Source organism: Nelusetta ayraudi, unplaced genomic scaffold (assembly GCF_046127955.1).
Source record: "Nelusetta ayraudi isolate G7.1 ecotype Tasmania unplaced genomic scaffold, CSIRO-AGI_Nayr_v1 ptg000020l, whole genome shotgun sequence".
NCBI lineage: Eukaryota > Metazoa > Chordata > Actinopteri > Tetraodontiformes > Monacanthidae > Nelusetta > Nelusetta ayraudi.
Window position 1 is genome coordinate 2,332,178 of NW_027466070.1, and position 12,457 is coordinate 2,344,634.

Sequence of the window (12,457 nt, forward strand, 5' to 3'; positions counted from 1 at the left end):
AAACATTTCATTCTCAACCAATGCAGCTTACTTTGAATACGACGGTCAAAATAAAGAAAACAGAACATTTAAACATAAGACGTAGAATACATGCTCCAAAGGGAGTGAGAAGTATAACTTATAACCTCCCACTCTTTAAATCCATCCGTGACCATCTTCCTCCCTGTCGGGACGGGACGCTCGTGCCTGACACTTATCAGCCATGCAACGCATGTCTTCATTAAAGACATCTAAATATGCCTCGCCGCCCCTCACACTTCCTCTTCTCCTTTTCTCTTGCCCCTTGCAGCAAGATCATGTTTGTGCTGCAGATCGGCAGCGTGGCGCAGACAGACAGCTGCAACATCGCCCTGGATCAGGCCGACACGGTCGACCGGGCCGTGCTGCTGCAATACAGCGTCAACAACGGCGTCAGCTGGCACGTCATCGCCCAGCACCAGCCCAAAGACTTCATCAAGGCGCAGAGGGTCTCCTACAACATCCCTCTGTGAGTGACGCCCAGTTCAAACACTGCCATCGTTTGAGCCTGAGTGCATTTTGTCATTTCGGCGTCCGGTCCATTTTGCGCACGACCCGCGGTCGATCCGCGTCAAAGCTGGACAGGAAGTCACTCAAAGGAACACGAGGGGATCCGGTTGATATTCAAAATAAAATATCGCGTTTGACAAATGCGATAACATGCTTGAGAATACATCAAGGTTTGAGCTTTTTTGTTTTTTTTGGAGAGTGTCTGGACATTATAAGCATACGGTATATTGGACAGTATAAGTATGTAATCGTTTTAGAATGTTCCAATTCAAATAAAAATAGAATATTTCCACAGAGGAATTATTATTATCCTCTCCAATTTTTCCTTGAGTATAAGAAACACAATAAATATCTTGTTAAGTTACATATAGAGCAGGGTAAAAAAAAAAATGCAGTTCATTTGTGATTGTGCGATTAATCGCGATTAAACATTTTAATCGACTGACAGCTTGAGTGACAACATGAGCTCCATAGTGAGTTAATAATCCCAAAACCAACAAAAAAACTTTCTGCAAATCATCTTTGTCCATTTGAAAGACAAAACTCCAGTACCAGTAGGTACACAATGTTGTCAAGCTAAAGCTAGAAGTGAAGCGCACAGTGTGACACACACACATTCACACACACACACACACACAGCAGCAGTGCGCTGCTGACCGCTGGGCCTGTGCTCCTGTCATCCTCCAGGGAGGCCCGGGTCAAAGGGGTGATGCTGCGGTGGTGGCAGCCACGCCACGACGGTGCGGGACACGACCAGTGGGCCTTGGACCATGTGGAAGTCGTTCTGTGAGTACCCAATAGTCAGCCGGCCCCACGGCCCCGCCCTCTAAGTATGCCCCGCCCCCCTCTCTACACCCTCCTATTTTTGGAAGCATCCTCGCTCTGACCTCCCGTGCCTCTCCTCGCCGACCCTGCCCCCTCCCCCCTGCCTCTCAGCCTCAGCCTCGCCCGGTAGAAACGAGCGCAGGGTCAAAGTTCACACATACAGAAATTGTCCTTTTTGTGCACGTGTGTGCGGCTCAGCACCTTCCGACTGAGTTGAACATCATCGCGGTCTGCTGAGACTGCTCTGTGCACGGCGGATCAGCTCCTGCTGGTGGTTCGTCGCATTTTCAGTGTCTTGTAGAAATCATCCCGCCGCTTCAGTCTCTGTGTCGCTCCCACTCACACATCTTTTATGTTGCAACGCGACGCATCATTCAAATCTTTACAACACATGCCTTTTGTTTTGTTTTTCTCTCAATGGAAGTAATCGTTCATGCTCAGTTCACAGTTTTGTCAGTCTGCCTCTAGTGGCCACTTCACACACTTGATGATTTGTTGTGACGTGTGGCAGCCATTGCATATCATTTCACTCAAAGGAAAAGACTTATTTTAAAGGTCCTGTATTTGATGCATTGTTCAACTTTGTCTTGGATGCTGTTGGCGTGGCTACAGGTGATTAATGATCCAAAATACTCATTCAAGATCTCTGTGGCATATTTAGCCTTCTGTTAGGTCTCTACCTCCGGTGCAGGTACAGAATGTGTCCGGGGTCTTACGGCAACTCCATTAGGACAAACTACATTGTGGTCGGATAGATAGATAGATAGATAGATAGATAGATAGATAGATAGATAGATAGATAGTTAGATAGATAGATAGATAGACATCTATCGTTTGTTTGTTCCTTCTATCATATATAATATGATTATATTTATATAGGTATCTAGCGATCTATCCATCCAACTGCGATGTAGTTTGTCCTAATAGAGTTGCCGTAAGGTAATTTACATATTGAAATTGTTGTTTTTTCGTCCTAGAGAAACTGTTTGAAAAAATCTGGCAAAGTGAATTTTGCAAAATATGGGGCCTTTAACATATATATATATATATATACATATATATATACATATATATATATATATATATATATATATATATATATATATATATATATACATATATACATATAAAAAAAAACTGGCTGCACTGATTCACTGATTCTTTCTCTTCTTTTGCCGGAGTTTCTGCAGGACACTGAAGATGTCATGAGCACAGCCTATATAGCCTGTTAGCTTAGCCTAGCTCTTAGCTTGGCCACAGTGACTCTCAGGCATTTTGAATGCATTTCCTGCATGCGGCTGCTGTGGGTGTCAGAACCAACGCTGCCTCGTCCGTGGGTGCCGCTTGTTCGCTCCGTATTGACTCCCCCCCCGCCCCTTTCCCCCTGTGCATTTCAAATGCTGCTGACAACCAACAACCAAAAGCCACATGTGGCCCCGCCCACTCTGAGAACTTCATCAACACTGGACAGATAGAACCTCACACACAGACACACACACACACACACACACACACATAGCCAGCAGCACACAGTGGTTCCTGGTCTAAGTGGTCGTGACCTCCCCCTCCTCTCCCTCACTCCCCCTGCTTCCCTCGCTCGCCCGCTCGCTCGCTCACTCGCTCTCTCTCGCACTTGCACGGTTTTCAACAGTGTGTTCTGAACAACAGTGACTGTGATCCTCACACTTTGCTCTGTTGTTTATTTCTCTCTGTTCGCCACTCCTCCACTTCCTCTCACTCCGATTCCTTCCTTCCTTCCTCCCTTCCTTCCCTCCTTCCTTCCTTCCTTCCTTCCTTGGTTTTTGTCCTGCTCCACATGGCTTCTTCCTCCTCCTCCTCCTCCTCCTCCTCCTCCTCCCTGCTGCTTTGACGTGTTTGATGGTCGTGCTCCCGCTCCCTCTTCCTTCTCCTCCTAATCTTCCCTTCCTCCTCCTCCTCTTCCTTCTCCTCCTATTCTTCCCTTCCTCCTCCTCCCCTTCCCCTTTCCTCTTCTTCTTCACTTCTTCCTGCTCCTCCTCCTCTTCTTCTTCTTCACTTCTTCTTGCTCCTCCTCTTTCTCTACCTCCTCCTCTACCTCTCATGACACAACCGATGGATTTGTTCTGTTCATCTCGTCCTGCACCATCGGGTCGTGTCTCCACCTTTGTCTCATCTCTCTGCTGTCTCGTCACTCTTTGACTCCACCCACTTCCTCCTCCTCTCTCCATCCTTTTTATACTCTCTCTCCCTATCTCTCTCTCTCTCTCTCTCTCTCTCTCTCTCTCTCTCTCTCTCTCTCTCTCCTCCCTCTCTAATTTTCCTGACTCTCTCTCTCTGCCCCCTCCTCCCTCGCTCCCCCCTGCCCACCTCTGGGGCTCCCCGCCTCCCCAGGCCGGGACCCCCCCCCCACCAGACCTTCCTCCGAGACAGCAGTCCCCTCCTCCACCTCTCGCTTCACCCCTCTCTCGCTCTAACCGCTGCTCTCTTCTGTATTCTGCTCCCTCTGGCATGGCTGTAGCGTCAGGTAAGTTCACCGCCTCTTCCCGAATGCAGCCCCGCCCGCCCCCACCCACACCTAGCCACCCACCCACCCACCCACCTACCTGTCCTCCCTCAACCCCCTTCCGCTCCCCGCCTTCTTTTTTTTCTTTATTTTTTTGCTCACACCGCGCACGCGCGTACACGGCCTCCCGCTCATCGTCACGCTCATGGCCTCATGGCTTCGACACCAGCCGCAGGCAGGCAGGTGGACGGGCAGCACTCAGGCTCAGGCTCATTCAGGGTCGTCACCCAGACACGCAGCAAGACAACAACAACAAGAATGACAACAACAACAACAATATAGTGAGAAAAAGGGCGCTTTGGCCGCGTTCAGACTGCCAACCAAAAATCAGATTGTCAGTCCATCCAGATTGAACCCGGATGGCTCTTTTGCAGTCTGAACAGCAAACACAAATCACATGAAATCCGATTTTTGCAAAACGGGTTGAAAGCACCTTGGGGAGGTCGTTTCAAATGGCATTTGGACAGCTGCGTCTCAGTGTGAACAGCTCCAAACACACCAGTGGGTTTTGACTGTCCTTGATGTAATGGAGCAGACAGAAGCAGCAGGAACCAGCAGTCCCTGGACAGAGGAGGAACCTCATTGGCTCATCAGTGTGTGGGGAGACACTGTAGCTCCGTTCAAGCCAAGCTCCAGGCCGTGTAGAGCAACAAGTGGCGCTGTCGCAGTGATATGACATCACACACTACACGCTCCGCTGGACCACGCCTCCACTCTGACGTCGTTGCTACAGCAGCCTGTCAGATGGGCCAATAATGTGGCCCAGTCTGAGTGGAGCCACATCTCATTTGGACACTTGTTGCTAAACAACAGTTGTGGACAGGATTTGAGAAGGAATCTGATTTGAATCGGATTCGTCTGCAGTCTGAACACAGCAACACCTGTGACTCTGATAAAAATCCACCTACCCTTTGTCCGGCTTTTGAAATGTTACAGTTGACATGGAGAGATGTCAGTGGTGTTTGTGTCTCACTCTCTCTCTCTCTCTCTCTGTGTGATGTAATCCATCACGAAACCTTTACCTGTCGCTCTCTGTTCTGGCTGCAACCTCTGCAGCAAACCGCTGCCGTACCCTGAACCAAAACTCCGAGCTTAAGCACGAAGGATCCAGCGATCCTTCTTCTTTTCCGCTGATGTTTTATTTTGCTCCTCGAGCGTCGAACCCTTCGCAGCCCCGAGAGGCCTCTCAGCGATCGACACGCATCAGCCGACAGACACTCAGCTGCAAGGCAGCACAGCCCGCCCTCCTCCATCCGCCTCCTCGCATGGCTTCGTCTACTGACTGCTGCAAGCATCCGCTCATCAATCATGGCTGTTCAGCTGGTTGTCTGTCTGTCTGTCTGTCTGTCTGTCTGCGAGCTAACGACGACGACGACAACAACGACAACAACAACAACAACAACAACAACATGATTGTGGCCTCCCAGAATCACAAGAAGGACAAACACGCAGTGTCATCAGCGCCGCCGTCCTCCACCTCTGCTGCATCATCACTCACTCACACACACACACACACACACACACACACACACACACACACATGCACGCACGCTCCATCCCTCCACCACACCTCCATCCCTCCATCCCTCCGCTACCCCCCCCTCCCCCTCCCTGCTTCGCAGAGGCTCCCTGCCTGCCCTGGCTGCACTCCTGGCTCCCTGGCACCGCCCTGCTGGATGGAAGAGGCACTGAACAGGCTAAGCAACAGCGATCGTCCGCAGCTTCTCTCCTCTGTGTCCGAACCAGCGACGCTTCCTCCGCTTTCATCCCTGCATTCTGACCAACTTGATTTGTCTCTGTTTCTCTTGTTTTGTCCGTCTTTAATTTTCGCCCCCTGTGACGTCTGTGGACTCTGACCTCAAACACTCAGAGTCTCCCCCTAGCGTCCGAGCACTGTTGCTTAGTACGTCCGTAGAGTCTGCTGTCCCTTTGTCTCGTCTCGTCTCGTGACCTTTGACCTCCGTGTCCCTAGCTGCTCAGTCTCCTGCAGAAGACCAAAACCCGGCCGTGAGCCGCGCGGCCGCTTTGAGTGTTTGAGGTCGAACCTGATTTGAAAAAGCCCCAATTAGAAAAAAAAAAAAAAAAAAAGCCAGCATGACCTCGGGCGGCGAGCGACAACCAACGCTGCATCCAACCATTCTCGTGCGCCGAGCGTGCATGCGTGGAGACTTTTGTGCATGGTGTGCGTCCACGTTGACCTTGGCCGAGGTCGCTAACCTTCAGGCTCCTCCTCTTCTCTCTCTCTCTCTCTCTCTCTCTGTCCCTCCCCCTCCCTCCTCACTCTCCTTGTGCCCTCCCCACCTCTCCCCCCCTGCAGCACCCGCAAACAAAACTACATGATGAACTTTGCCCGACAGACCGGCGCGCGTCACTACTACAGCCGCAAGAAGCGTGCACTGTTACAGCGTGCCTGATCCCCGCCGGCCCCAGGGATTCGCCCTCTGACCTGCCAATCACGCATTGACCCGCCCGCCCCCTCTTCCTCCTCCTCCTCCTCCTCCTCCTCCTCCTCCTGACGACATATCAGCCTGGACCGCCCTTGTATCTCTGTCCCCCTGACCCCCCCATCACCTCCGCAACGCAACGGCAGCCAATCAAAGGCCTTCCAAAACACACACAGGTCGGCGGAAAATGAAACTCAGAAGGAAGGAGTGGAGCAGCCAATTTCAGTTTTTGTTTTTTTTTTAAATCGTGGACTCCCGGGGGTTTGTAGTTTTTGTTTTGTTTTTTTTTGGTCCCTCTGATTCCCCCCTTCCCCCCTCCCCTCCCCTCCACCCCCACGCCCACCCCTCGCCAGCCTCCCTCTTTTTATTATCCTTCCCATTTTGATTATTATTTTGTTCCTGCCACACTGTGAAATTGAGAGATAATATATCACTGCTGAACTGACCAGCCGAACGATGGGAGAGTCGCCTCCGCCGCCGCCGCCGCCGCCGCGGGGAGGAGCCCTCCGCCGTCGCCACACCGGCGCACCGGGGAGAAAAAAGAGCGTGACGACGATTGACAACCGCTAGGGGGCGCAACGACGAGAATATCTCGACGGGAGAAACAAACAAACAAACAAACAAACAAAAAAAAAAAAACGAGAAAAGAAAAGAAAAAAAGAGTTCTGTGTTCTTGCTGTTCTGTGTGTCTGTGGGTTCCTTTCGTGATGAGTTGACTGTGGTGTTCCGTTCATTCGTTTGTTCGTTTTCTACTAATTCATAAGCTTTTAAATTGAGGGGGGTGGGGGGGGGGGGGGGGGGAGGGAGAGGGGAGTGGGTGGGAGGTGCTGGGGTCTGTTTCCTTTTTCCTATTTTACCTGGAACGGAATGCGAGGAGGAGGGGCTGAGGTCAAGGCCCCGCCCTCCGACAGGACGGACGAAGGAACGGAAGAACGATTTGCACGAACGGATGAAGGAGAAAATAAAGGGAAAGAAAGACTGAGTTTTTTTTTTTGGTTTCAATTTTTGTTAAAATCGCTTTTGTTTTTTTTTATATATATATATATGTTGGTTCCCGAAAATACAGATATTTATGGTAAATGGTTCTTCACATAACCTATTTAAGATGCACTGTGCGTGAAACCTGTATGTTATTTTCTAGTGTTAAGTTATTAGGCAAACGGTTCAAAGCTGTCAGACTGCATCATCTCCCCACCGCCGCCGCCGCCGCCACCACCACCACCACCACCGTCCTTCTTCTCTCTCTCTCTCTCTCTCTCGCCCTTCTCTTGTGCTGTTTCCCCTATACCTCTCTCTCACTCACTCTCTCTCTCTCTCTCTCGCTCTCTGCTGATTTCTCAAACCTGGAGGTGAGGCTCTATCAGTGTTGTTTTTTGAAGTCTGTGTAATATGGACCCTCTGGCCCTCAGTGTAACTCCAGTATAGCAATCTCCTGTATATATATGTATATCCACGATGGGGAGACCCAGCAGCCTTATCAAAGGGAAATAAAGAACTGTCCAAACCTCATACTTTAAATGCTGCTTGACACAGCCTTTATTTGACTCTTCAACGACAATCTACACAAGTTTTATTTATTTATTTCGTATTTAACAATGTGGTGTCGATGCCAGTGCCGCTACGTCCAAAACCATTTATGCGCCTTTTTTCTTTTTATACAACAGTATATGCTTACCTTTTACTATTTTTTAAGTTGTGAGCAAGTAGATAAACACATTTAAAGGGCTACTATGTAGCATTCCAGGGATCTATTTGCAAGAAAAAAACATTAAAAATGCCTGATAATGTTTTCATCTTGATAAAAATTGGATTTTTTTTTTCACCCAGTAATAATAAGTATTGATATGTAAAGAAGGGATCTAGTTTTAGGAGGCAGCCAGATTGTTCCAACTACTACTACAAATTCTGATACTGTAGCAGAACTTGGATCTGCTCAGGAGCTCCAGGTTTTACTCTGAAACCACAGTTCATGTAAGAAAGCTTTTTGGAGACCGGGATTAACATTAGGACTGGAATTTCTAATGTTGTTCCTTATCACTAGGCGCTGCAGTGTTTTACACACTGGGCCTTTAATGAGTTGCTGACATATTGCAATGATAAAAAAAAAAAAAAAAATGCATAGCGACCTTTACTCAACCCGGATGTCTGAGAACTTTCACATTCATCTCTCCGTAATAAAAAATATATATTATATTTATATTGTCTGCTGTTTGTACAGCAACTCGGCTTTACCCGTTTGTTAAAATCCAAGTAAATCATTTTTTTTCTTCCATCTTTACTCAAAAACAGCATCGTGTTCTCCAACTCAACCAGCCATTTTCCCAGTAGCCAAGAAAGGACAAACTAAAAATCATTGAAAATCAGCGCTAGTGTGTATATCTTGCAACAGTTAGGTGGTTAAAATACCAAAAGAAAATTGAGGGTAAAAATACTGAAGAAACGCAATAAAAGTCTTCATGAGCTTTTTTTATTCTTTAAATAAAAACATTGTAAAATTGATTTTTTTTTTTTCCTCTCAAAAATAGATCATCCTTCAAACAAACCAACACGTCTAAGCTAACACATAGGGTTTTCACACGACACCCCCCACCTCCACCACCTAAAATATGGCCATAACTAAAAGCACACTGGGAGGGCGACGTCACAGGGCTCCGACCATCACGGCTACCATGGAAAATGTAACCGTGTAAGCATAAAGGTGGTCGGCTGAGACCTTGGGGGAGGAGTTACAGTAGGGCCAGTAGCAGCAGTGGAAGGTCATATTGTAGGCCACGCCTCTAATGCGCAGCTTCAACACCTGGCTGCAGTCTGCTTCGGCCATGCAGCCCCGGGCTGTCAGGACGCTGTGGTTCCCGTAGCGGCCGTCCCCCCTGAAGCACAGCTCGTCCAGCGGGCACGCGGTCTCGATCAGCTCGAAGGCTTTTTCCTTCTCCAGGATGGGGCTGTAGTAGCAAGGCAGGTTGTCGCACAGCGTCCGGCGGGGGAGAAGATGGAAGCACAGCACGGCGACAGGCAGGAGCTGCAGCACATTGGACCTGCAGGTCAAAGGGAGGCATGTCACATGACCTGACACTAACATAAGCTGCATTCAGTCGTTGCAACGGATGCTCCAACTGGAGGACACTCATTCTGCTCAAAGCTGTGCGGATCTTCTCAGCTTTAAAACTGGTCTTTTTTTTTTTTTTTTTTTTTTTTTTTTTTTAGATCCTTGCAATCCAAGTCTGGATCTCAGGCCTCAAGTTCAAGATGAAGTCCAATGACTGGGATGAAAATTGAAGAATTTAGAAATTTACAGCACCTTAATCACTCAGATCAGATCAAAATCACGGCAAAAGCATTTTTAGTCTGCCTTGAAAGTGCCATAGATTCCATAACCAGTCAGTTTCCCTTTCATTGTGACTACAAAGTGCTGCTGCTGCTAAGCCTTCCCTTTAAAGACCCAGAAGAAAAATACAAACGTGCTTTTCCTTTCACTCATAACTGCATTTGGAAGGGGTGTAACACCCCGGCTCACCACAGCTAGTGATTTTTCTTTTTTTTTTTAAGCTAAATATCACTCCTTCCTCCAATAAGAATCATCCTAAACAAGCAGTGAGTTTAATCAGTGTGTGAGACAGGTGGTTCGTCTGATGGCTTTCAAAGTTTTGTTGTTTCGTCTTCACCAAATGGGTGCGTGAGAAAAAAAAAATCAAAGTGGCCAGATTGTGGATCCGAAAGCTTCCTCCTTTGTGTGGAAACAGATTTACATTTTTCCACCAGTCACAGGTGTCGCTACCCTCACCTGATTGACTTTCTTTTTCAAACCCTCAAAAATGAAGCATTGTTTTTTTCCACAGACAAACAATAAGAACTTACCCGCCCATTCCTTTAAATTTTGACCTGCAGACTTGCCAACTCTGCACAGCCTCTAAAGATCAAGTCCGACTGAACACTTCCTGCAGAGGCCACACCCCCCCCACAACACACCTGCTAGCTGTCACCCACAGAGAGCAACTGCACCCAGCCAGAATTGAATCACTTTGCTTTTTATTGTAATGCATTCTGCAGTGACCACAAACACAGACGCTACTTTTAATGAAGCGGTGTCCCAGGTATGCGGGTCCATCTTCTCCTCTCTAGGTAGATTGATTTCAGGAAGACCTTTGAGTCCGCATGCGAGTCACCTGCTTGGAGACTCGTTAAGTGCCCGTGGCAGTTGATGAGGTCCCAGTCGGTGTGGATGGAGTTTGCGTCGACGTGTAATTTGCACAGGAATCCACCTCCTTTGGAGGACCGCCGTGGATGATCTCGTGGAGCCTCTCCAGGAGCGTCTTTAGGTTCGAAGTCACCCCGGGCTGCGTGTTGCAGTTGTTGCTGCAGCAGCAGTCGCGGCTGACATTGTAGTTCACCCCGCGGAAGGGCACCATATAGTGTGAGCCGCAGTGACGGGCTTCCACACAGCCCAGTTGGGACAAGATGTGGGCCCTGCCGTACCGCCCCGTGGAGGTCAGGCAGCGCTCCTGGGACTTGCATCTGACCGTGATGTTGGGGTAGGGCTGGTCCTGGGGATGCAGGGGACAGTAGTAGCAAGACAGGCCGTCCTGGCTGAGAGTGGGCAGCACCAGAGCGCAGGTGGTCCACAGGATGGAGGTCAGCAACCAGCAAGGATCGGAGGTCAAACTGAGTCAGGACCACACACACAGGTAGAGACAAAGGTAGATTTTCTGGGATTAGCAGAGTGCTTTGATCCATGTTCTTACACCTGTTTGTGTTGTTGTGCTTCACCAGCTCTTCCTTTGTGATCCCATCTTCCTATTTGTTGTTTGCATCTGAAGCAGCACCAGCGAACCCTCTGATTGCTGACCAGCTGCAGGTGCGTCTTTAAAAACTCTTCACTACATTCATCTGCGGATTTTTAACTTCACTTGCCGCAAAGAAAAGCTTCACGTGTCAGATTTCACATCCTTTTTTGAGCCCCTAAAGAACAAAAAGTATTTAAAAAAAACCACACACACACATTGTATGCTGTTTAAAAAAAACACATTTATTCTTCAATAGAACAAATGAAAAGTATCATAGCGCCATCTGCTGTCAGCTCTGCTTCACGTCGTGACAGCCGCGCCAGCCTCAAGGACGGCTCAGCATTGCTTGTGCTCAGGTTCCATAGGCAGAGGAGAGCAACAGCTGTCCTTCCTGGTATAAAGGTTCCTGGCACACACAAAATAAAGGGCATCATATCGTTTCATTGAATCCTTCATCTAAAATGAAGTTTTCTGCCTTTGACAGCGTGGATGAATTGTTCCTTTCGCTCACGTTCAGCTCCTTGTCCTCATTGTCGTCCCCCTCGTCCCCCCACTCTTGTTCCTCTGCCGGGTCGTAGCTGTACAGAGGAATCAGCCTGTGGCGCAGCTCATCTAACCTGAGGCAAACCATTAAAAAAAAAAAAAATAGCAGTGCTAATAATAATGATAATGATCATCAAAGCAGAAACGTACCTCGACCTCCTCCTGATGTACAGAACCTGAAAGAAAGGAGAAGCAGGGCAGTTTTCAGACCCAGTTTGGGAGCCAGAACCAGCGCAGTGAAGCCAGTGGAGCCGGGCCTCTCACCACTGCCACCACGCAGCCCAGCAGCGTGAGCAGCACAAAGGGGACGAGTGCGTAGTAGACGCCACTCCCTGCGCCAGGGCTCGGCGTTGAAATGTGCTGAGTGGTGTGGTTGAAATCGGTTTGCAGCTTCTGCTCCATCTCAGCTCCTTCCTGCGGGGCCTCTGCCGTCAGCTGACACCTCTGTGACACATTCAGTAGAGCCACGCCGCTGCCTGGCCGTCGTAGCAGCCTCCAGCTCCGGGAAACATCTTGGTGGTCCAAAAAAAAAACAAAAACCAGCTGCAGAATCACAGAAAGATGAAGACTGAACACGAAGGTCTGTCCTCAGTCTGTGTTTGCTTCTTCTCAGGAGACAGGAAGTTGAGGATACAGGAACAGGTTGCATCTCCATGATGCCAAAAAGTTTGGTCGTTGGAAACATGAACTGAGAAACTTACCTTACGTGTCACTTGTAAAGCCAAAGTGGCATTTCCCCGCTCACCACCTCTGGTTTGCTGGAAATGAAAGCGGCGTCGGTTGATGCTCCTCAA

General features: G+C 48.7%; 2 protein-coding genes across 7 annotated transcripts in view; one reads left to right on the forward strand and one right to left on the reverse strand.

Moving 5' to 3' along the window:
• Nucleotides 1-6,662, forward strand: part of reln (reelin) — a 95,533-nt gene extending 88,871 nt beyond the window's left edge. For 2 of the 3 annotated variants that reach the window (XM_076027392.1, XM_076027394.1), the window contains exons 62-65: nucleotides 290-487; nucleotides 1,216-1,314; nucleotides 3,724-3,856; nucleotides 6,213-6,662. In XM_076027392.1, coding sequence (XP_075883507.1) covers nucleotides 290-487; nucleotides 1,216-1,314; nucleotides 3,724-3,850 — 424 coding nt within the window. In that variant the 3' untranslated portion in view covers nucleotides 3,851-3,856; nucleotides 6,213-6,662. The remainder of the gene's footprint in view (nucleotides 1-289; nucleotides 488-1,215; nucleotides 1,315-3,723; nucleotides 3,857-6,212) is intronic. The other variant, XM_076027395.1, reaches the window with a different exon arrangement.
• Nucleotides 6,663-8,667: 2,005 nt separating this feature from the next.
• On the reverse strand, nucleotides 8,668-12,437 carry LOC142888907 (protein Bouncer-like). 4 transcript variants are annotated; one of them, XM_076027400.1, is made up of 5 exons: nucleotides 11,928-12,437; nucleotides 11,814-11,839; nucleotides 11,632-11,737; nucleotides 10,195-11,526; nucleotides 8,668-9,374 (listed from the first exon to the last, which is right to left on the reverse strand). In XM_076027400.1, the coding sequence occupies exons 4-5, from the start codon at nucleotides 10,200-10,202 to the stop codon at nucleotides 8,981-8,983; spliced, it is 402 nt and encodes a 133-aa protein (XP_075883515.1). In that variant the 5' UTR covers nucleotides 10,203-11,526; nucleotides 11,632-11,737; nucleotides 11,814-11,839; nucleotides 11,928-12,437; the 3' UTR covers nucleotides 8,668-8,980. The 4 variants fall into 4 exon arrangements, 2 of the variants coding, with proteins under 2 accessions (XP_075883515.1, XP_075883516.1); XR_012926752.1 differs by lacking the exon at nucleotides 8,668-9,374 and having other exon boundaries at nucleotides 10,349-11,526; nucleotides 11,928-12,206; nucleotides 12,365-12,431; XR_012926753.1 differs by lacking the exon at nucleotides 8,668-9,374 and having other exon boundaries at nucleotides 10,349-10,998; nucleotides 11,104-11,526; nucleotides 11,928-12,426.
• Nucleotides 12,438-12,457: the final 20 nt, after the last annotated feature.